The 24,234-nt window shown below is 45.3% G+C and overlaps 1 protein-coding gene across 1 annotated transcript in view; it reads right to left on the minus strand.

Annotated features, from left to right (window-relative positions):
• LOC308293744 (A disintegrin and metalloproteinase with thrombospondin motifs 20) overlaps nucleotides 1-24,234 on the minus strand; it is a gene marked incomplete at its 5' end in the record, with an annotated part of 210,943 nt that overhangs the window by 169,654 nt on the left and 17,055 nt on the right. Inside the window, 2 exon segments of the mRNA XM_080736360.1 lie at nucleotides 221-304; nucleotides 5,402-5,670. Coding sequence (XP_080592486.1) covers nucleotides 221-304; nucleotides 5,402-5,670 — 353 coding nt within the window.

Consider the following 24,234-nt stretch of genomic DNA (forward strand, 5'->3'; position numbering starts at 1 on the left):
ACTTTAGTTGATGAAGACCTTATGTCAAAACATAGGTAATGTATAAATAAGAAATATTTGAATTCCGGACTTTTACCTGTAACAGAGTATTTCTACATTGCAGTATTGATACTTTTACTTGTGTATGAAAAAAAGTAGTACTTTTTCCACCACTGCATATACCGGTACTGTAGCAGCATTGTGAGTGCGCGTGTGTGTGTGCAGCTGTGGGGAGACTCACCTGTTCATTGTGGATGACGACCAGCTTCACGATCACAATGTTGATGAGGTTCCCGACACTGGGGTCCCTGTACACCGCCGCTACCTGTAACAACACAAACACACAGACAAGAAATGCACACCTCCACTAATATCTAAACAAAAGCACAGGGGGAGAGAGGGAGAGAGAGACAGATACATAGAGGGGGGGGGAGGGGGGGGGGCTAGGATAATTGGTCTACACTCTACAGTACTCGGAATGAGCGCAGGGCTCGCCTGCCTGTGCACCACAGGGCTTAATCAAAATAGCAACAGTTCATTGGAGAAAGCGAGAGAGAAAGAAAAAGAATATCTTCCATTCCTTCTGGGTACGTTTAACTCTGAAATACCTGGAACGTGCCCGAGTCGTGTTAGATTTGAACCACTTTAACCATTATTTTGTGCTTTAACTATTGAAAAATAGCAGATATACAAGCTCACAGCGCGGCACCGAGTGCAGCTTGTAGATCTGCTATTTTTGGAAAATCATGACAATGTGTGCAAGTCTTATATCTTTGACCCGATCTTTGACCCGACTTCTAAATCCTTCCTCTAAATCAGTGGTTCTCAAACTTTTTCATTTCAAGGACCACCAAAATTACAGTTATTTGGCCGCGGACCCCCATCTCAAAATACGTTGTTCCAGGGACCCCCCAGAAGCAGAGATTTGAGTTACAAAAGTCTGCTTTGAAAAATATATATTGAAAAATGTGCAAACATTTTCACGATTTAAAAAAAATAGCAGTTCTACAAGCTCGCAGCACGGCACTCGGTGCCGCGCTGTGAGCTTGTATATCTGCTATTTTTCAACAGTTAAAGCATTCAATAATTCTAGGCCTAAATGGGTTTTTAATCAACAGGGATTAAGCACAATTACGGTTCCCCTATAAGCAACCTTTAAGAACAAGAATAATAAGGAAATAAAAGCCTGACCCCAGCTGCAACTAATGTGTAATTTCTGCAAAAAACCTGGAACCCGCGGAGCCCTGCTGCGACGGACAAGAAACCTCCCCTTTGTATATTTTCTTCCCCTCCCTCCCCTCCCTGGTTCACCCCTGTCGCGGTGGGTCAGCGGGCTCCTGGGGCCATGCGCAGCCCTCTGACAGGAACTCATTAGCCCACTATAAACATTTAGCTTGTCTTTAGCCTGGAGGCGAGAGACAAGGCATAGCGCGAGAGACGAGGCGCAGCGCTCGCTCGCTCGCTCTGGACAAGGGAGGGATGGGACGATGTGAACATTTCATATGACGATTATTGTGACCAAAGTAATTGTGATTTATTATCGCGAGAATCAAAATATCCCCAGCACCCGTTATCCTGGGGCGGAACATCTGCCAAAAAATAGCAGATCGGCTATTTTTTTGGCAAAGACATGAAAGAGAAGAGAGTGAAAAGAAAGACTGCATCAAGTTCATTATTTACGTTTTAACAATTAGCCTATGGAGGGTTTAAGTGGTACCAGATATGCAGCTTGGCAAATAAAAGGTGAATTGATCCCAGTGCATGACGGAGGATAATTTCCACAATAAATGTGAGTCTCCACGGTACGATTATTGTGTTGAGTGTTTTTCATCACAATAAACGATAATAACGATTACCTCCCATCGCTACACTGGGAGGTACAGAGAACACTGGAGGGATGCAACCAGTGTTCATTCCGTTGACCATAACCACGATGACCATGACCTTCTTTCAGGGGGAGGGGCGTTCCTTACGAGTGTACTACTTCAAAAGAGTGGAAAACGCAGAGGCACCAGAGAGATCACGCCACTGATCTCATTCCCCACAGATTTGGCACAGACATGGCGATGAATTCATTCTACTACTAGTAAGAAGCCTCAGGGCGACATGCAACCCTAAATGGCGAGGTCGCGCCAATTCTTGGCCATCTGGCCAGTGATGTATATCAGACCAGTTGCACCAGACCTCTGCATGATAGTCAACAATGTGATGTCAAAACATGCCCATATATGGGTATTACCAAATATGGCCATTCCCAGGTATGCGCTTAATATTGATGACATCGGGACAGGGATCTCCATATATGGGCATAAAAGGAACATCAAGCCAGAGCGTGATGTCAGAGCGGAAAACCCATTCTGTTAAGAGTGGTTCCCCTGACATCACAGTGACATGAGAGCATAATGTCAGAGCGACAAACCCTTAGAACCACAGACAAACCCACAGAACCACAGTGTCAGGCGTGACAGACAGAGTTACACACAGACAAGCTTCGACCGTTTTCATAGTAAACTTGCGACCTAGGGTCGCAATTATGCCACCAAGAAGTGAAAGCCCTATAGCCATCAAACAGTGAGACCTGGTCCCTACTAGGGCTGTCACGATATGACATTTTACATGACGATTAATTGTCACTCAAATAATTGGCGATTAACGATTTAATTGTGTATTTGTCGTTGATAATTACATTTCTGTTTGGCTTTTAGGCTTTGAAGTTGCATATGGTAGATATGACACATAACCTAAATATACAAATACGTTACTGACATATTTGACAACTTACTACTTAAAAAATAACATTGATAGTGGAAATAGCCGATCTACAAGCTCACAACGGGTCGCGATGCGACGCGTTGTGAGCTTGTAGATCTGCTATTTCCACAATTTCCGAAATTTTTCAACATTCACGATTATGATGATTATGACAAAATAATTGCGATAATGTCAAATAATCACGATTAGACGATTATGTAATAATTGTAACAGCCCTAGTCCCTACCCTCCTTCAAAACCGCCATACCTGCAAATTGTGCAGGCGCACAATTTGCAACTGGATCTTGAAACGTCTTCTAGCTTGCCAGAACAAAATGACCGTCACTGTTTTGCTGTAAATATACTTTTATTGCTCCTAGTATTGATGGTTTCTTGCATAGTATCGGCATTGTGTTGTACTGTACGTCTTTACATGTCTTGATGAATTGAATACACAGGGCCACAACGGAGACAAGCCCTCAGGGCTTTTTGTGTTATCCTTTTAGCATTATTAACTGTACCTGTTTTGCAAACCGTTAAAAAAGCATTCAATCAAAACCCGCTCCACACCCCAATGTGTGATGGATGGTTCAGCGTGGTGCCACAGTCTCACTCACACAGCCAAGTCACCGTTGAATACTCACTCAGGGCACGTACAAATAGTTCCATTTGTACACGCTCTTAGTTCAAAATGGACAGAGTAACACTGTGAACATTTTACTGTGCGTAAGCTTTGAAATCTTGCAGAGCTCACACACACGCACACGCACACGCACACGCACACACGCACACGCACACACGTACCAGTACACACATTACCCTTGCACTTGATTCTTCTTTAGTTTTCTACATATTTTCCCCTTGCTTCCCATCTCCCTCTCTCCCTCTCTCGCTCAGTCGCCAGGCGTAAACAAAGTGACATCATCATATTTGGAGAAGTGACAGACCCTCCTCAATTAACCCAACCCAGAGAACACCATCTCTCTCTCTCTCTCTCTCTCTCCCTCCTTCTCTCTCTCAGTCACCGGCGTAAACAAAGTGACATCATCATATTTGGAGAAGTGACAGACTCCTCCTCTATTAACCCGACAGAGAGAGAGAGAGAGAGAGAGAGAGAGAGAGAGAGAGAGAGAGAGAGAGAGAGAGAGAGAGAGAGAGAGAGAGAGAGAGAGAGAGAGAGAGAGACCACCAGAGAGACCACCAGACTCACTGGACTGGCACTGAGGTTCATGCTGTCGCCATGCCAACCAGGGATCAGGCCTGGCTGATTTCCCCCTGCCCTGCTTCAAATGTCTCCGTCTGGCCGGAGTTAAATATGATTCGTAGAGAGAGTTTTAGAAACAGGAAAAGGTTCAGGTTGGGGTTAGACTTAAACATTGAAACATTAGAATTAGACATCGATAGCTTAGGTTTAATGGCTAGGGTTGTGTTCATATGCCTGATTTGTGCTTTTGCGTGACGGTTTCGTGCACTAGAAAAGTAGCCGGTCTACAAAGTTCCCAACACGTTGCGGCACAGCGCGTCGTACGAGCTTGTAGATCCGCTATGTTTTCACCAATACTTTTCAGCTATTCTCACTGCCGTCCTAGAATGCCGACGTCCCCACAAGTATCGTAATACGAACGTGTGTGAGTGTGCGCACGCACGTGTGTACGTGCGTGTGCGCGCGTGCATTAGAATGGGAAAACGAGCGGCACACTCACTCTAGCTTATCAACCTTCCGTAAGAATAAACACTACATTGACAATCATTACTCCTCTATAGGTTAATGAGTGCTCTGTGAGCATTCAGTCTGCAGACAGACACACAGGCAGGCAGGCAGACAGACAGACAGACAGACAGACAGACAGACAGACAGACAGGCAGCAGGCAGCAGGCAGACAGACAGACAGGCAAACAGGGTACAATGGGTCCAGTGCAGCCCACAGCCTGGCATGTACACAATGTACACAGCACATACCAAACTAGAAGCAGTGCTCTTCCGAGCACAGGTCTCCACCAGGTCAGGAGGGTTATTGTGGCCTCCTGATGGCGCTATAATAGGCCAATGTGAAAAGGGTGCCATGTCTTCTTCAGCCTTTCACAGCAATCGCTCGCTGCATGCATGATTTTGTTCCAAAAATGTGTCTTGCAAAAGTCTACCTGCTGTTGGCGCTATAACAGACCAATGTGAAAAGGGCATTTTGTCAAAAATGCCTCAAATCATGAACACAGCCTGCGATTTGGGTGAAATTTTGCACTCACATTCCCATTAGGTCAAGGAACAAATGCCTTTTTTTCACATTTTATAGCGCCACCAGCAGGTAAACTTTTGCAAAAGGGATTTTTGTAACAAAACACCGAGACGGGATGCATTTGTGGGTCGCGGACCGCCAGGTGCTATATGACGAAGCCCCGCGTCGAAACTCGTCGTGCAAAGTGCAAAATAAATAAAAATGAAGCATTGAGTCATTGGAGTGTGCGGTCCCTTCCTGAGATAAGCAGTGGGATGTTTTCTTTCTCATATACTTCAGCTTGCCTACCAGCACCTACAAACATATATATTTTGCGTTAACTCGTTAATAATGCGTTAACTTCGACAGCTATAATATATATATATATAGGTTAAAAAGAAAAAATCATATTCTTTCAATGTCAATTAAATAATTTAAGGGAACAATATTTTACTTACTACTGACATGATTGTTAGGATGTAGTGCTCGAGGTTGCGTCCGTGGTGCCGCGTCATCTTGGCGTCAGCGGTCACCATCAGCTCCACGTAGCGCGGGTATGACAGGAAGCGCTTGCGGCGGCTGGGCGCTCTGGGGGGAGGAGGAGGGGCGGCGTCCGTGGAGTTGTGGGTTCCGTAGCGGCGGCCGTCCACGGCCGCCTCCACGTGGTCCATCTCCTCTGCCATGGTTCTGCCGGTCCCTAAGGTCACCGGCCTGGCGTTGGGCTCATCTGCTTTGGGAAATAAAGGAGATATGCGTTAAAGAGATGTAAGGGAGAAACAGTGGGTATCGATTATTGATTAATTAATTGAGTTAATCAATCATCAATCACCGGAGGAGGCCGGTCAACGAAACATATAGCCTAAAGGCTATGAAAAGATTTCTCAGTCGTAATAAAGTCGCGGCGCGCTCCCGTGATTCGGTCGTTATTCAATCGTTAAATGTGAGGTAGTCTTCCGACTCGATTTTTACCCTAACTTGAGAGCCAGATTCTGTTACGAGAATATCAAACTGGTTTAATATTTTCACAAATCGGGGCTGAGTCTGAATGAATACAATGACGTAGCCTACAACCAAAACAGAACGAGCCAAAAGCCAAGCCATTCATTCCCCAAGACTCTGAGCTGCCAGCCTGGTCGTTGTTGGTGCGGCTACTACGACAGCCCTTTATTGGTTATTTCTCCGCGTTTCCATTATTCCAAACATTCAACGTTGATAATAAGTTGATAGGATTGATCTGCGCCGGCTAGACTGAGAGGAGAGAACGAGAGAGGAGAGGGCTGAGGGAGGAAGGCGGAGCTCGGTGTGTGTGTGTGTGTGTGTGTGCACTGCATGTGAATTGATGGAAAAAGTAATCAAGTAAAAGTATCTGACTGAGCTTGTAAATCGGCTATTTTCATTTATGGTTAGCCTAATGCTTTATAATATTATAATTTATATAGGAACACAAGGCTATATAATAGGAATATTTCAGCAAATAAAAGGGAATCTTGAACCAGTCTTTACAAAATCTTTAGAGGCAACAACTGAAATCTTTGAAAAATCATTATAAAGTTTTTGGAAAGTCTTTTTCAAATCTTATAGTGTGAGAGGGTAGTCTTTGAGAAATCTTTCCAAAATCTTATCAAAGTTGTTAGGTGTAAGGCTAGCTTTATAGGGTTAAGTGGTTGATAAAACGTACCTCTCAGGGTAACACACATGTGAACAATATGAATAATTATGATTGTAACTAGTAAGACACCTCAGGGCGACCAATTCTTGGCCATCTGGCCAGTGATGTATATCGGACCAGTTACCCTTATATGGAGACCCCTGGTACCCATATATGGACTGGAGATCCATGTACTGTATATGGTACATCCCTTTTATGCCCATACATGGAGATCCCTATCTGAACCAGCCACACAGATATGGGCCATGTCTTGGCCATCTGGCCAGTGATGTATATTGATGACATCAGGGATCTTCATACCTGTATATGGGCATAAAAGGGATTCTGGGGGATACCCATACAGTATATGGACTTTTACATAGGTGATGTCACCTGTGATATCACCTGTGATGTCACAGTGATGTGTCAGGGGAACCACAGTGTCAGGCATGACCTTCAGAGATACACGGATATGTGGACAAGATGTGCCGGTTTTCATAGTAAACTTGTGACCTACGGTCGCAATCAACTTCTGATGAGCCATGATAAACACACAAATAACACCAGTAAGACTCCCTAATCGGGAGATAAGCGACCGTCAGGTCGCAGCGTGATTTTATTGCAAAATCTGTAGGAGCAGTGTCCAAAAATGCAGTGTCCGGACGTGTGGGTACCGGCCCCGGCTCTCCCGGTCGCTCCTAGCCCGAGTTACGGCATTTGATGTGCGCTGCAGTGGCGGGGGTCCTCCACTAGGGGCATCCATACTGGAGCACCAGGAGTCGGTGGTTCCCCGTGAACAGCCCTGTTTGGGTGGTAATTTGGTCATTTTTGCACTTTTTGGCGGCGGCGGAAGGGGGTCCCTGGAGCTCAGGGGGTCCCTGGTGGGGTGGAGGTGGTGGATTGGCAGGCAAGGAGTGTGTGTGCAAAGTTTGGCATGGATAGGGGCAACAGTGGCTGAGATATGAGTTGGGGAAAAGTGTGACATGACATGACAGACAGACTGACTGACAGACTGACTGACTGACTGACAGACAGCCGGTGGAGGTTTTGGTAGTAACTGCGACCTGACGGTCGCAATCACAGCATGGCTTGCAAAAGCTTTCACAAGAAACAAAGGAAAGCACGTTGGGGCGCCCGCTGGCCTACTGGTCCAGGCGCATAACACATAGGCATTGACACACGATAAGCATTGATTTCTGGCGGCGGCGCTGGTTCGATTCCCAATCCGGACGACCTTTGTCACATTTCACTCCCCGTCTCTCCCCCCATTTCCTGTCAGTCTACTGTCCTATCCAATAAAAGTGCAAAAGACAAATCTTATTATCATCATGGCAAAAAGAAAAAGAAAAGAAAAAGAATAATGTTAGTGCAACCATAACAGAGAATATGACAAATATGGCATTCCTTCATCAAGGTAGACACACACACACACACACACACACACACACACACACACTTACAGTATACAGGCAAAAGGCAGTGCTTTCCTCTCGGCTTAGCTGCATTCCAGTGACATAACACAAGAGTGCTGGACTTTGGCGAAAAGAAGAAAAAAAAAGCCAACATAAATTGTCGTGTCATTCCAACGCTTAGGAAAACAGTTGTACCGAGTGACACGGGGTCACTGGCAAAGCTTTGAGGCTAAGGGTTTGTAGGCCAGGCAAGCAAGCCAAGCCGCCGCACTCCCTAATGGCTGAAACAACAGCCTACAACAGTGGTTCAACAGCCTACAACAGTGGTTCAACAGCCTACAACAGTGGTGGAAACAGTACTCAAAAGTGAAAGTTTCAATACTGCTATGTAGAAATACTCTGTTACAAGTAGAAGTCCATAATTTAAAATGTTCTTAAGAAAAAGTACATAAGTGTTGGCATCGAAATGCACTTAAAGCACCAAAAGTAAAAGTACTCATTATGAAGAACGTCCCATTTCAAATGTATATAAATCTTTTGAAAATAGCAGATCTGCAAGCGCACAATGTGAGCTTGTAGATCGTGAAAATAGCAGATCTACAAGCTCACAATGTGAGCTTGTAGATCGGCTTTTTTCAAATGGCCAAAATGTATACAGGGCTGAAGTGGTTAATGTATGTTTTGTAATAATAATCAAAATCTAAAAAGTAAATAGTAACTAAAGTTTCAAATAATTGTAGTGGAGTAAAAGTACAATATTTGACTTTGAGATGTAGTGGAGTAGAAGTAAAAGTACAGATAATTGGAAAAACTCCAGTAAAGTTAAATTACCTCAAAAATGTACTTGTGTACAGTACTTAAATAAAAGTACTTTACAACACTGGTTCTCAAACTACTTTTGGTGTCAATAGAGCAACAAATTGATATATATTTGACCACGGACCCCCTGCATCTGAAAATGTTTAACTTTCGTGCCAGAGGAGAAGATTTATGTTCAAAACAATGCTGTCTTAACACATTTTGCTGGAGACACCCAGCAGGGACCCCAACCAAGGACCCCTGGGGGTCCCCCGAACCCCACTCTTTGAGAACCACTGGCCTATACACAAACTGAGAAAATCCCACGGTGACATTTTGCTAACCATGCCCCCTGGTCAACTGAAGCCTCACATGGAACCCCCCTCACATGGAACCCCCCTTCCATGGGGGAAGATCCGCTCCTTGAAAACAAACCCTCCCACCGCGACCACCACCGATAGTAAATTACAGTGGTTCTCAACCTCTTCAGGCTGCGACCCCCACCCCCCCCCCCCACCCCCCCACCCTACGAGCACTAAGAGTTGAGGCATTACATTTTGTATAACACAGTTCTATTGTGAAAATAGCTCACAATGCCTCATATTTTCACAATTTCTGCCTCTAATACTTGACCATTTGGCCAATGTTTAATTTGTCATTTTAGAGGTATTAAAAAGGCCTTAAATTGTCACTTTAGAAATGTGCATGTACCCTCTGTACACTTAAACTTTATGTTGTTTGCCAGACCCATGAAATGGGTAGGCCTACATAAGCAAATGTCGGTCTGTCCGGGTTTTCTATATAAAGGGTATATATGATGATGACATGATGATGACATGCCTACAAAAGGCATGATGTCATAAATGATGATGACAGACAGGGGGTCTGGCACAACCAGGTTGACCTGGTCTAGTTTATTTACCATTGAGTGAGAAAACATTAAGAGATTAACATTAAGTTAATCATCGGGGTACCCGCCCAAAATTATTTGGGGACTCCGCTGGGGGTCCCGACCCACAGGTTGAGAACCAGGGATAGTGTGTTACACAAAGTTAAAGGGAATGTATGCCGTTTGCACCCCAAATGCAACAAATCAAAAGTTCAGAACGAACACCCTCGAGGCCGAGGCTTTTTCTATTTCCAGGTCGCGGGTTTAAAATGCCTTTAACGACCTTCCAGAACAAGATGAAGGAAGAACAGGAGAGTAATGTGTAGCGGCATCCAGCCCACTTTTTTTTCTTCTCTCTCTTTCAGGTGGGAACTCAGCTGAGCCGCACGTGTCGAGCAAAAGCAAAACCTGGCCCGAGCAAACGAGAGGAGGATTCCTCTCTGTTCCTCTTTCTGTTTCACAGGGTTACAGACAGTGGTGGAAAAGGACTACTAAGTAGATGTACTTAATTTTGAGGTATTTTTACTTGACTGGAGTATTTCCAATATTGTACTTTTACTCCACTACAATTATTTCTACATTGCCGTATTTATACATTTACACACAGTAAGTAAATAGTGAAAATAAACACAGCTCATCTGCCAGTAGATTCAGGTGAGGTGCCGGAGCCAAAAAGGAGCAAGATGAAAAAGGGGAGCCTCCGCACTCTCAAAACTGTGCAAAATCAAGTACTTTGTTATCAGTTTAGGCAAAGTGCAAGCTTTCGGTCATATAGACCTTATTACATACAGTAAGCAGAAAATGTGAGTACTTTTTTCCCACCACTGGTTACAGGGAAGAAAGGAAGACCGCGGGGAAGAGAAGAAGACAGAGTGGTACTCATTCTATAAGGAACAGAGAGAAGACAAGCTAAGAGCCCCCGAGGACACAACCTCTAAAGGTGAAGGGGGCGCGGAGGACTTAATTACATGTGTTTATGTTGTCTGTGCACACCGATGTTTCCTGGGATTGCAAGGCTGAGAAAAGAAGACCTTTTGGGAAAGAGGAGCCTGTGGGTAGGAACGGGGGGGGGGGGGGGGGGGGGGGGGGGGGTGCATGACAAGTGGGGGGAGGAAAGGGGAGTTTTAAGCGGAGACCTTCTATACTTTCCACTCGGGCGAGCAGCTCCTCTCGAGCCGAGCCGCCCCACCCCACGAGAAAAAAGGTCATATTGTTTAGTAGACACAGCTGCGGGGGAAGTCTACTCCTGCCCGAGTGAGCAGCCCTACAGTATAGTACAGGGGTCTTCAACAGGGGGTCCGAGACCCCTAGGGGGTCCTCAGAGGTACTAGAGGTGGTCCTCCCAATCTTTGAGTGATAGAAACTTTTTGTTCTCCTTTTTTATAAAAAACACTTGAACCCTAGTGTCCATATTCTGAGGACTTTAGCCAAAAATAGCAGAGCTTGTAGATCCCATACAGGGGGAAAAGAACAGACTAAGTACAGCGTGAAAGGTCAACTTTGTTAAGTATTGACGGTTCAAGTGGTTAAATATCTGAAAACACACATTGACATGAATCCAAAATACACTGATGATTGTGCTGTCAAACGATGAAACTATATGGAATCTATGATAAGGTAGTGGGGGTCCCTGCTTCATCTCTCTCTCAACTAAGGGGTCCTTGGTCAGAAAATGTTGAAGACCCCTGGTGTAGTAGAAACCCACAGAGGGATGTTCTCTCTCTGTTGAGAGATAAACCTCATCATCAGCGACATCGCAAACATGCATAATCCTCGGAAAAATACAAATAAATTCCAGCCAAAGTGTAAGAATGCATTATAGCAGCATGGGCCCTAGATTTGGCCTGGTATAACTGGGGTATAAAAAGTCCTACATCTCATTAGTCCTAATTTTGTTAGGATTAGGTTTAGGCATAGTTTTACTGAGGTTAGGGTTAGGGTTTGGGCTAGGTTTAGGCATAGTTTTACTGAGGTTAGGGTTAGGTTTAAGCATAGTATTTTCACCAGGTTAACATTCACCAAATTCGGACTGATTATATCTACTGCATAGTACTGTTTTCTATCCGTCTGTCATTCAATGTTATATGAGATACTTCAATGGTTTCCTATGGAAATAAGCGTACTCTTTTCTAGAATCTCCTTTTAGTAGACCTTGTACCAGTGAACTGTACCGTCATGAAACTTTACCTTTTCCTATGCAAACTTCTAATAAAGTCTTCAATCGATCAATCAAAGGACTAATGGGATGTAGGAACAATGAAATGTCGGACCAATGCCATGGCGCCGGTATATAACTTTACGTTGAATACTAGGCCCATCAGCAAACTGTTGACATCAGCACATAAGCATGCAGGACGGCGTGCCGTCCAGATCTGCGCAGATTTACGGCCAGGTACTTGTAATACTTGCTGCTGTCTCACAGCTGCACGGCGGGGGGAAGACGGATCTCGTCCGGCTACCACCAGACCCCCGCATCCAACAAGGGGAAGACGAGAGAAGAAGAGAAAGCAAACTACGGCGCAATAGAATGCGGTTACCACAAGCAGCTGTTTAAAGAATAAACAAATTATGAAAGAATATACTCCCATGTAAATTCCATGGGGGGAACCATGCATTAAATCACTATGTACACCAAGTCCCTTTGCGGACGTCAGTCTTTCAACGGGTCGGGTTATGCCACACTGCAATTAAAAAAAGACTGGGTCTTTAAGACCTTCAGATGCCCCGGCACAACCTTTAGGCTACAACATCTTGGAAGTGCTCCCATTTTTCTTTTCTTTTTTTCCAGAGCAGCAGGGAAAAGCTGACAGATGGAAAAAGGCATTAGTTCAGAGGTATTATAAAAAAGGTGATGGCACGGAGACAACAAGTGTTGAGAAGAAAAAAATATATATACAAATATTTCCACTAGTTTTTAGGAGCCACGGGCATACTTCGAGATGAAGTCTGTCATCGCACACAACACTCCTCTCCTCGCCTTTGGATAACCCTCATAGCCTGAAAATGTCCCCATTGTCTCCGGAAGAACTCTCAATCTTTCCAAGAGTCAGACAGAGAGAGAGATTGTGTGTGACTGTTTAGGGCCAGAGAGGGTTGGAAAAAAAATAGGAAGGCGACAGGGAAAACTTGACGAGTGCTGCGAGATCGTTGAAGCGATGATCCTCGAACCCCCCCACCCTCGCCAGGGCGGAACGTGACTCGCTGGCACCATGGCACATGACCGCTGCTGCCGCCGTGACGCACCCCCCCTACCCGCGCTAGCGCCAAGCGCCAGTCCGTGCCCCATGCACACTGCCCCACAGCAGGCAGCCTGGGCCAGAAGAAGGAAGGGGGCTTCAGATAGGGCTGTCACGATTATGACATTTTACATGACGATTAATTGTCACTCAAATAATTGCAATTAACGATTTTAGTGTGTATTTGTCGTTGACAATTACATTTCTGTTTGGCTTTTAGGCTTTGAAGTTGCACATGGCAATCATGACACATAACCTAAATATACAAAGAAATTACTGACATATTTGACAATTTTATACTTAAAAAAGAACATTGATAGTAACTTGTAGATCAGCTATTTCCACTACTGAAAGTGTTTGTAACTATATTAACATTTCTAACCATGGAAACGATTATGACGATTATGCAAAATAATTTCTATTACCTCAAATAATTGCGATTGGACGATTATGTAATAATTGTGACAGCCCTAGCTTCTGAGAAAGACAGAAAGAAAGCAAGAAAGAAAGAAAGAAAGAAAGAAAGAACAGGAAAAAAAGTCTCTCTTTGGGGCCAAAAGAACCAACTCTAAACCCCTGAAACAGACTCATCACCGCAGACAGTCCGACATCAAAGGGATTATCAAAGCACAGAAAAGCAGCTCTGATGCATCGACTTAAGTGTTAAGACCCACAAAAGGAGGGTGTAAGTTGAAAAAAAAAAAAAGTAGGAGGAGGAGGATGAGGTTGGAAATATGGGCACTGTAATAATAGCCTTTTAAATCAGCTCGGATTAGCCAAACACAACCTTTTCCCCAAATCGCCTTAGGTTCAAATCCCCCGCCTTTTGGCGAGGTAGTAACCTGCTACTTACGCCGTGAGCAGACAACCGCGAACCGCTTATGACCAGCTGTTCACACACGAGGATCATGACGTCACTGTTCTGGGCACCGTCACACAGGCACATGCACACATAGATATCAAAGGGGGGTTGAGCCCCTGCCCTTTTAATCCATCTGTAATAAGTGCCCTCTCCAGACCATGAATGCATTTTTTTTTTCTATAATTTTTATCCCACGATTTGTGTAACCTATTTTTCACCCAGTGCCAATTGCATATGTAATCCTGGGCTCTGCTCTCCCTCTGCCACGCCTGGGGAGACAACGGACTGACCTCATGCTTCCTTCAATGCATGAGTAGTCCAAGTTGTTTCTTTTCACCTGACAGGGGGGATTTCCCCGGGATGGACGTAGCGCGTGGAAGGAACACGTTATTCCAACCAGTTCCTTTCCCCTCCATCAAGCGCCCCGGCTGGCCAGGGGGAGGCATTATTGAGACCAGGATTACTGCATGCTTTTGTGAGGGTAGGTATCAACCCTAGGAAACACAGGGAGAACATGCAAACTCCACACAGAAAGGCCCTATCGCCGACCCCATCTAGGGTGGCCGACCCCACCTAGGGTGTGGGCGCTGATGACGCGGAGGGAGAAACACGCCCCCAGCACCCACAGCGCCCCCCGGTGGGAATCGAACCCAGGACCTTCTAGCTGTGAGGCGAAGCGCTAACCACTGCGCCACCGTGCCCCCATGAATGCAGTTTTTACTATGGTGAAAGAAACGCAAATTCTCTCTTTTCATGCGATGCCTGAAGGCAGCCTTCAAGATAATAACCTTGTCCAAACTCTCCTGAACTTGAATGCTGCATCTCATATTGAAAGAATTTCCCTCTCTGTGTAGAAATCAAGCATCGAAAATAGCCGACCTCCAAGCTCACAACGTGTCGCGCTGTGACGCGTTGTGAGCTTGGAGGTCTGCTATTTTTGATATTTTCACCAAGATCACCCTTTTAGAAATTTCAGCCCCTGCCTCTCAAACATTCTCTGCACGTCCCCATAACAAGATATCTAAATACAATATTTACATTCTGGAGTAATAGTACTTAACACAACCAATGCCAACACGAAATGTCTTTAAATAATTTGAGAAACTTGCAAAATGTTAATGCGTCAGGACTCAAGTCAATAAAACTCCGGTCCAAGCTAGCGGAGAGCAGTTAAGCATAACGGAGGACACTAAAATGAGCTATGCATCGCACATGTATTGTATTGTAACCCCTATACGTTTTGCTTGGCACCACTTTATACACATGCTGAATAAAGCCCAAACCAAACTCATTTCTCTGGTCCAGTGCCTGCCAGACTTGCAAAACATGCCGAGGCCTACGTTATTATGATTTAATAAAACAAACCAATATAAATTATGTTTATATCCCCGACTCAATGAGATGTGTTAGCGCTCGCCGACGTCCAGCAACAAGCAAACACAAGGCTCTTTGAAAGGCCCCCAAGATTTAGTTGGCCATGTATTCCTGTTTATACAATTAATCATATGGTTGACTACTTCATGCACTTGGCTTTGCTGGAGTCCACACATGTAAAAAGCAGACTCTGCCAAATGATCTCATCAGGTTTTCCATATGGATTAACAGAGTCTATTATTTACCTCTTAAACCTTATCAGCGTGGATCCAAGCTCTCAGTTGGCTGATTTGAGTCAGTTGGATTCCATAGAACAGGGGTCTTCAACAGGGGGTCCGGGACCCCTAGGGGGTCCTCAGAGTTACTACAGGGGGTCCTCCAAATCTTTGTGTGATAGAAACAGTTTTTCACCCCTCTTTTATATTAACCACTTGAACCCTAGCGTCCATATTCTGAGAACTTTAGCAAAAAATAGCAGATCTACAAGCTCACAACGCCTCGCACTGCGAGGCGTTGTGAGCTTGTCGATCGGCTATTTTTGGCAAAGAGCTTTGGAGGGGGGAAAGAGCAGACTAAGCACAGTGAAAAGTCAAGTTTATTAAGTATTGACGGTTCAAGTGGTTAAATACCGGTATCTGAAAACCCACATTAACATGAATCCAAAATACACTGATGAACGTGCTGTCAAACAATGTAACTATATGGAATCTATGAACAGGTTGTGGGGGTCCCTGCTTCATCTCTCTCTCTCAACTAAGGGGTCCTTGGCCTGAAAACGTTGAAGACCCTTGCCATAGAAGCCAGCATGTATTTTATGGAATCATGATGCAAAGTGAAAACAGCCCCTTCTGCAAGCTCTCAATGTGTCACAGACGAATTGAGAGCTTGCAGAATAGGCTGTTTCTGGACTTCCTTTCTTCCCTGTGAGCAGTGGTGGGAAAAAAGTTTTTTTTTAGTTACTGTATGTAAAAGTATCAATACTACAAGTAAAAGTTTGGAATAAAAAATTGACTTGAGCACAACTACTAAATAATTGGTATCAAAATGTACTTATAGTAACAAAAGTAGAAAGTACTCATTATGCAGAATGTCCCATTTCACAACTTTTCCAATGTATAAAAAATCATTTGAAAAATCTCACAACGTGTCGTGTCGCATCGCGTCGCATCGCTAGGGTTCATGTGATTAATCTTTGACTTCCAGCGCACTCTGTCCCGGCCTTCACTTCTCCGTCAAAAATATCCGTGCCCAGAAGCAGCCCCGCAGCAACAACAATGGGGGGGGGGGGGGGGGGGACATGTGTTGCATTGTAAAGCTAATTAACATTCTTTTACAATAGCCCGCTGAGAGTTAAAATGCCCTCTCCTCTGGGTGCCAATTAAATAAGACAGTGTACCTTACGCTGAGCATAGGTAATGCTTGGGTCCTTTGCGAGGTCAGAGAGTGCTTATGGTACTTTAATGGACAACACAATGAAAACATGCCCAGGTCTCCCGCGGACACAAGTACAATTAGGCAGAATTCCGTGGCCAGACAAAGAGGAGAAAGGGTTCTGCTAATTGTTGATGCTGGAGAAGGGTTTTAAAATGTGAAGTGGCATGGCTTTTGACCCCATGGGAAGATGGCGGGGCTTTGTAAAACGTGCAGTGGCTCTTCAGCTGGTTGTTATTTTGAGTCCAGAGGCTGGCTAAAGACAGCTGAGGGGGTGGGGGGTGGGGGGGGCTGGAGAATTGAGCCCCAGGCCACTTCAGGGGAATGCAACAATACGTGTGGTTATTGAAAAAGAGGAGTAAAAGGCAATCGTTACTAGGGATGGGACGATACGCGATATTATCGTTTATCGTGATAAAGAAACACTCACGATAATCGTATCGTGGAGATTTAATTTATCGTGATATCGTCCTCCGTCATGCACTGGGATCAATTCACCTTTTATTCGCCGATCTGCATTTCCGGTACCACTGAAATCCTCTATAATAGGTCAAAGGTAATATGCGTACTTGATACAGTCTTTTTTTCCCACTCTATCAAAAGTCTTTGCCAAAAAATAGCCGATCTACAAGCTCACAACGCGTCAATTTTTTTTGGCAAATGTTCCACCCCGTGATTTTGATTATCACGATAATATCATATATCGTGATTTATTTTGTCACAATAATCGTGATATGACATTTTCATATCGTCCCATCCCTCGTTACTGTATGATCTCTCAGAGTCAAATGAACACTCGGGACATGCAGTGTGATCCTAATATAAGATGTATCCTCCGGTGAGTGGGTGGCAGGTCATTCGGTTGATTTATCACCTTTTTATCTCCCAATGTACGAATGAATGAACCATTGTAAAGCGCTTTGAGCACTTGGAAAAGCGCTATAAAAATGCAATTCATTATGCAATTCATTATTCGGTTGATTTATCTATTATTCTGTAAACAACCGCAAGCTCAGGATGACATAATGGCAGTTTATTAAGCTCATACAGAGAATAATATACATTTGCAGAGGTGGCCGTGGAGATATTAGTCATGACCGATGAGCAAGCATGAACAAGACTGTTTGGCCACACGGTCATCATGAGATAAAGAGAAAGATGCAATATGCACGCACATTATATATATGATTACATACTGTAGTTTAAGGGCGATCAAGTAATAGTTATAAGATTACGCCAGATGAACTGTACAGTACTTCGACGACTGCAGTCTCCTGATAAAGCAGCATGGCATCACAAACATTACATATACTGTATATGCACTACCTTAACGTATGCAGATAATGCACATGTACTGTATGTCTAACTCATGTAAATTCCATAACAACAGCTATGAGACACACCATTCAAAGCAAAATGCCCTACTTATGAAATTTAGACAAAAAAGGTTTCCATCTGACAACGACAATATGTGTTCATCATTATATCATTACCGGTATAAGCCAAATATTGGAGGGGCTAGCACCACTCAAATCTGCACTAAAATCTGATATTGTAGGTAAAGATATTGTAGGAAATGTACAAACAGCATGGCGAACGAGGCCCGGTATCTTGCTAAAGAGGCACTTTGACACTGCCAGGAGCAGCCAGAGATCGAAACCGGGCTCAACATGGTGCGTTTCAGAGATATTTAACGATAAACCTACCTACGTATTATTTTCTAAATACCTGTTAACTCAATAGCTGCCGGGCGCCGCTAGGTGCCGCTAGAGTGCCAGCCATTCTCCCGTAGGCATTCACTATCACATCCGGGTCGCCAGCCTGAACTGGCTTGGCTTTTCACTCGAATGAGTGCTATGCTAGCGAGCCGGAGGAAGTTAGCTATCAGTTAGCAATCGACTATATAATTTTTTAGAAGAGCGATCTAAAGTTATTCAGCCGCCAAAATAACTTGTCTGCTGGCCTCGGAACACAATCCGGAGAAAATCCGCTGTAAAGATGTGTTTTTCTATTGGAGTGGGCGGCGTGGCGCGGCCTTTTCTTCCCATTACGTGCCGTGTAAACAGAATCGCGGCCTTGTGCTAGGATGCTAAATTAGTCCGGGGCGATCGTTGATGCCTCCGATTATTTAATTCATTTTACTAAAGGAACCGAAAAATGTCGGTTCTTGTAATCCTTAATATGTCTTGCTGAAACAGCGTTTTTTTGGGGGGGCTCTAAACTTTTTTCTAAACCATTTTCAATGGAATAAATCATCGGGACAAGTAGAATGGCTCGCTGGGAAGCGGTGGAGGAGCCAGGACCACCCACGTCGCTACTAGCAGCTCAGGGTAAGCGAAATAGATTAAACAATTAGTATTGGAATGGAAAAAAGAACCGATATTATTCGGTTTTCGCACAGAAAGAGTTAAGAGGAACAGACAAGTGATATTTCATGCGTGTGACTTCGTCAATGTACAGTAAGTCCAATTAGGCTTTCAAGTACCAAAGGAGAGTGGCACAGAATAGGTTGTGTATACTATTCATTCAGAAATAGAAATGTGCAGACATCGACAATAAGGCGAGCCAGCGGCTCTGAATCACATGGTTGCCAGATGACGGACGGCCAAAATACCCAGCTGGGTGATGACACTGAGGACCCAGCAGACAGCTCTCTCTGAGCCAACCCTGCATCGTCTGTCTGAGACTGTCGCCACCTCTCACCTCACCCATGCATCCGTGACAGTCCCTGTCACTTAGTCCATTGGTTCTCAACCTGTGGGTCGGGACATTATTTTGGTGGGGTCCCCAGATGATTAACATAACGTGCAACATTGTATTCTCACTCAACTGTAAACAAACCAACATAAAGTTTAAGCGTATAGAGGGTTTATGCACATTTCTGAAGTGACAATTTAAGGACTTTTTAATACCTCTAGAGGCAGACATTTTCACAATAGAACCGTGTTATACAAAATGTAATTCCTCAATTCTTAGTGCTCGTCAGGGTGGGGGGTCCCCAGTTAAAATATCATTGTTTTGGGGGTCGCGGCCAGAAAAGGTTGAGAACCACTGACTTAGTCCATTGGTTCCAGGGGGGTTCCCAGCTAAATGATAGTTAGGAATCAAATGGACCCTTCAAATGAGTATCACTGCCAGAGCTGTGATAGTCTTCTCTTATGGGGGTCCCTGGCATATCTTTTCAAATGGGGGTCCGGCTAATGGTAAGTTGGGGGGGGTCCTTGACATGAAAAAGTTTGAGAACCACTGACTTGCTTGGTCAATTCACCCAAACTAGACTGGTCAGCAGCTCCCCTGTCTGTCTGTCTGTCTGTCTGTCAGTCAGTCAGTCTAGCATGCCCAGACAGTACAACAGAAAATAGCCCCGGCTGGTATTTGTCACAGGAACTCCGGAGACAAACACAGCATGCTGGGCTTCGGTGTGGCTGGTGTTGCAGGTCAGGCGGGACAACATGAATGCTATTAAGAGTTGTGTGTAAAGCTGCCTCTGTCCCGTCCCGTCCCGTCCCGTCCTGTCCCGTCCTGCCCTGCCCGGTCCTGTCCCAAGGACGTCTGTTATGCTCCAGTCAGATGACAAAATAAGAACAGTTGTTGTATATTTAGTTTGCTTGTATAATTCGGTCACGCAGTGTAATAATGGGAGGACCACGTGCAGCGTGGCTGGGAACTCCACACTCGCGGGAAGAATAGCATGTTCCTGTATTGTACACCAGCCACCATCACAGCCTCCTCCCACTGAGACATCTCACAGTCAGGTGAAAAACAAAGCCACGACTGCATGCGACTGACTCTGAGACACTGAGACCAAGCAGTTGTAGTTCATTGTTCGAGGGGAAATTAGCACGAGGAAAACTATGAAAAACAACAAAACATGTATTTAAAAAATAAAATAAAACAGATAGAAGATAATTCATGTTCACAAACTTTAGAAGGCAATGGTAGTCATTCTAGTCAATCGGGAGGGAATATGGGAAATGGGACAGATCCATGTTGATGACATGACTTTGGAGATACTGTGTACCGCTTTGCGTGATTTGTGTTTTGCAAGAATCGGCCTCATGGTGGCGCTAGAAGAGGGCCATATGAGAAATGAGCCAAGGAGTGTGTGTGCAAAGTTTGGCATGGATGGGGCAACGGTGGCAGAGATATGAGTAGGGCAAAAGTGTGACGTGACGTGACGTGTTACGGACAGACAGACAGACAGACAGACTGACTGACTGACAGCCGGTGGTGGATTTGATAGTAACTGCGACCTGACGGTCGCAATAACTCACACTGAATAAGACACATACACACACAAACACATTAAACAAGAAGCTCCACTCTATCTGTCTCCACCGCTCCGCTGCGTGGCTCCGCGATTTCCCACCTAACAAATCTGAGGGGATATTTCATCCGACCGCAGGGCCGCAGGAGATGACACGCATTCTCAGACAACACCGATAAGCCTCGAGCTGTGCATGTGTTGCAAACGAGTGTGTACATGGTGTGTGTGTGTTTGTATGTGCGCGCGCCCACAGATGCAGCATCACGTTTTTTTTTTTTTCCGCCTAGCAACAAAAGATGCTTCCTGGAAGCAGGGGAGGGGATGTTGGGGAGAGGGCAGGCACGTGCAGACATAGACATCAAAGGGGGCTTGAGCCCCTGCCCTTTTATCCGTCTGTAAAAAGTGCCCTCTCCAGACCATGAATGCAGTTTTTACTATGGTGAAATAAATGCAAATGCCATCTTTCCATGCCATACCTGAAGGCAGCATTCAAGAGAATTGCCTTGTCCAAACTCTCCTGAACTTGAACGCAGCATCTTATGCTGAAAGAATTGCTCTCTCTGTGTAGAAATCCATGCCATACGCCTCATCTCCAGTATTCACTTGATTATGCTTGGTTCAGTGTGGTACTGTATCAAGCATCGAAAATAGCCGACCTCCAAGCTTGGAGGTCTGCTATTTTCGATAGTTTCACCAAAAGGCCCTTTTAGAAATTTCAGCCCCTGCCTCTCCAACATTCTCTGCACGTCCCTGGTGGGGAGAGGGTATCACTAGGCGGCAGAGAGAGATGGGGGGGGGGGGGGGGGGCGGGGGCTACTAAGCCTTGTGGAGCCAAAAAACTGACATCCCGATCGCCCCGACACCCCCCGCCCCGAGCCGGACCCCTAAAGGTGAGAGAGGTTGTCTGAACGATCAGCACCCATCCATCCATCACACTCCTCTCTTACCAAGCTACACACCTCTCTCCTGCTGACCACCCCCCCTCCCCCCTCTGGTTCAAGAGCTGGCGTTATAAGGCAGACAAAAGGCTCGCTTAAAAGCACACATAGCGTCCACTCCATGACCCTGATCTCTCTCTCTCTCTCTCTCTCTCTCTCTCTCTCTCTCGCCAAACAAACCTAGCATAGCGGCGAGCAAGCACCTCTCTGGGGGGAGGGGAGGGGGGTAGGGGACGCTCAAGGTCAAACCCCCCCCCCCCCCCCCCTCCCCCCCAGTCCAATGAGTGACTCCAAACAAAGGGGGAAGTGAGGTCACAGTCAACAAGTGGCTCCATTCACATACATGAAAGCGCAAAGGGGGGGTGGGGTGGGCTGGGGGAGGGGGGGCGAGTGGGCAGTGATTCAAGTCGGCTAGTTCAAAAAAAAAGAGAAAAAAAAATGGGCGGCGGAGGGAGGAGGGGCATATTTTCCATGTAAATGAACCCATTGACCAACGACCTGATAGCTAGCATTTGGACTAGCCATGTGTACACACACACAGACACACACACACACACACACACACACACACACACACACACACACACACTATATATATTTACATCTCTTGTGGGGACATTACATAGACATTCATTTTTATGCAAGTCCTGTGGCCTTACCCTAACCTCTATCCCTAAACCTAACCCCTAACCGTTGTGGGGACCTACTATTTTGTCCCCACACTATCAGAGGTCCCCTGCAGGTGACTGTGTGAAAATGCGTTTAGTCCCCATAAGTATAGCTAAACAAACACACACACTGCCAGTGCTGCCTTCAGGTATGGCATGGAAAGAGGGCATTTGAATTTCTTTCACCATAGTAAAAACTGCATTCATTGTCTGGAGAGGGCACTTTTTACAGACGGATAAAAGGGCAGGGGCTCAAGCCCCCTTTGATGTCTATGTGTGCACGTGCCTGAGTCAATCAACGTGGCATGCTTTCCACATTCACCTGGCAGTGTTACAAAAGACGTGGCATTCCACAACCAATGGGACGCTCCAACCAACTTAATGCATGTGACAAGATATACTCTCTCATTCCTTCCCTTATTGGCCTCTGGCTTGTCTATGCACAGGGCATAGAAAGCACGCTTGCCAGATTCTGCGGGAGAAACAAGCAAGCAGCTATGAAAACAAGCCCAAAAGAAGCGACTGACTACATGAGCACTTTGAACCTGTATTTGCTATTTGAAAATCCATAGTATACACTTTCAACAGCCTCTCGTGAAGTCTTTTTTGAAACATATTAGCAACACAAATCTGGTATGGGGGTCCCCCCCTGGCACAACATTTTTTCAGATGGGGATACGCATGCAGACTAGTTGCATATACATTTGGGGGGGTCCTTGGCATGAAAATGTTTGAGAACCACTACTTTTTTAAACAACATTTAGGAAAGAATCCCAGATAAGCAAAAAACGCAACTAACAATATTTATAAGCAACTTAACAGAAAAGCAAGCCCAAAGCCACTTAATAATAAGCACACATGGCAACTCCGATAGAAAACGGAGGGGAGGGAAGAGGCAGGACAGGGGGGGACAGGGGGGGACGTGGGTGGGGGGGTTGACAAGAATCTGCCCCTATCCTGGGGCACCCTCATCCTCGTGGCTATCTCCATCGGCGAGGACGACACAAGTGATTCACATGCGAGCTCCCCACAGACAGATAGCCCTCAGAATGCGCTCATTACTGGGCCGCCGCGCCGCAGTGTTGTGATTGTCAAGGCCCGACAGGCTCCTTTTCTCCTGGGGGGGTGGAGGGCCTTTTTAAAAGACCGCCGCTGCTGACGCAGCAGCAGCAGCTAGCGAGGAATATGCTCTCGTAGTCGTAACGTTAATCGCCACCACTTGACAGCTCTACCCTCCACTCTCCAGGTATTTCTAAACAAGTGGCCAAAAAAGCCACCCAGGTTGGCTAACGCATTATATCGTCCTTGTCGGGTGGAAACCTTGTATGTCCAGAACCGTTCGTTTTGTATTTATCATCTGAAAAATGTACCAAACTAGTGAAAACAGCCGATCAACAAGCACACAACGACTCGCACCGCAAGGCGTTGTGTGCCTGTAGATCTGCTGTTTTCACTAGTTTTGTGCTACGGTCTTGTATGATGAAGCAGGACTTTGCTTTACCAAAAAACGTACACATTTGTAACTTGAAGATACAAGGTTTCTGCCCGACAGTGACGATGTAAAGAAAGAGTTAATAGAGGTGTCAATGAAAGGAGAACACTTTGTGAAAATAAAGAAGATCTGTGTGTGCAATTCACACTTACTAGTTTGTCAGGATTTCAAGCCACAGTTCCCTGGAAACTTTGGATGGAACCTTCCCCCCCCCCCCCCCCCCCCTCTCTCCCTCATGACAACAGAGAATGTTTGAAGTCACACCTGTTTGACAGT

This window comes from Nannobrachium achirus, assembly GCF_963921795.1.
Source record: "Nannobrachium achirus genome assembly, chromosome: 11".
NCBI classification, from domain to species: domain Eukaryota; kingdom Metazoa; phylum Chordata; class Actinopteri; order Myctophiformes; family Myctophidae; genus Nannobrachium; species Nannobrachium achirus.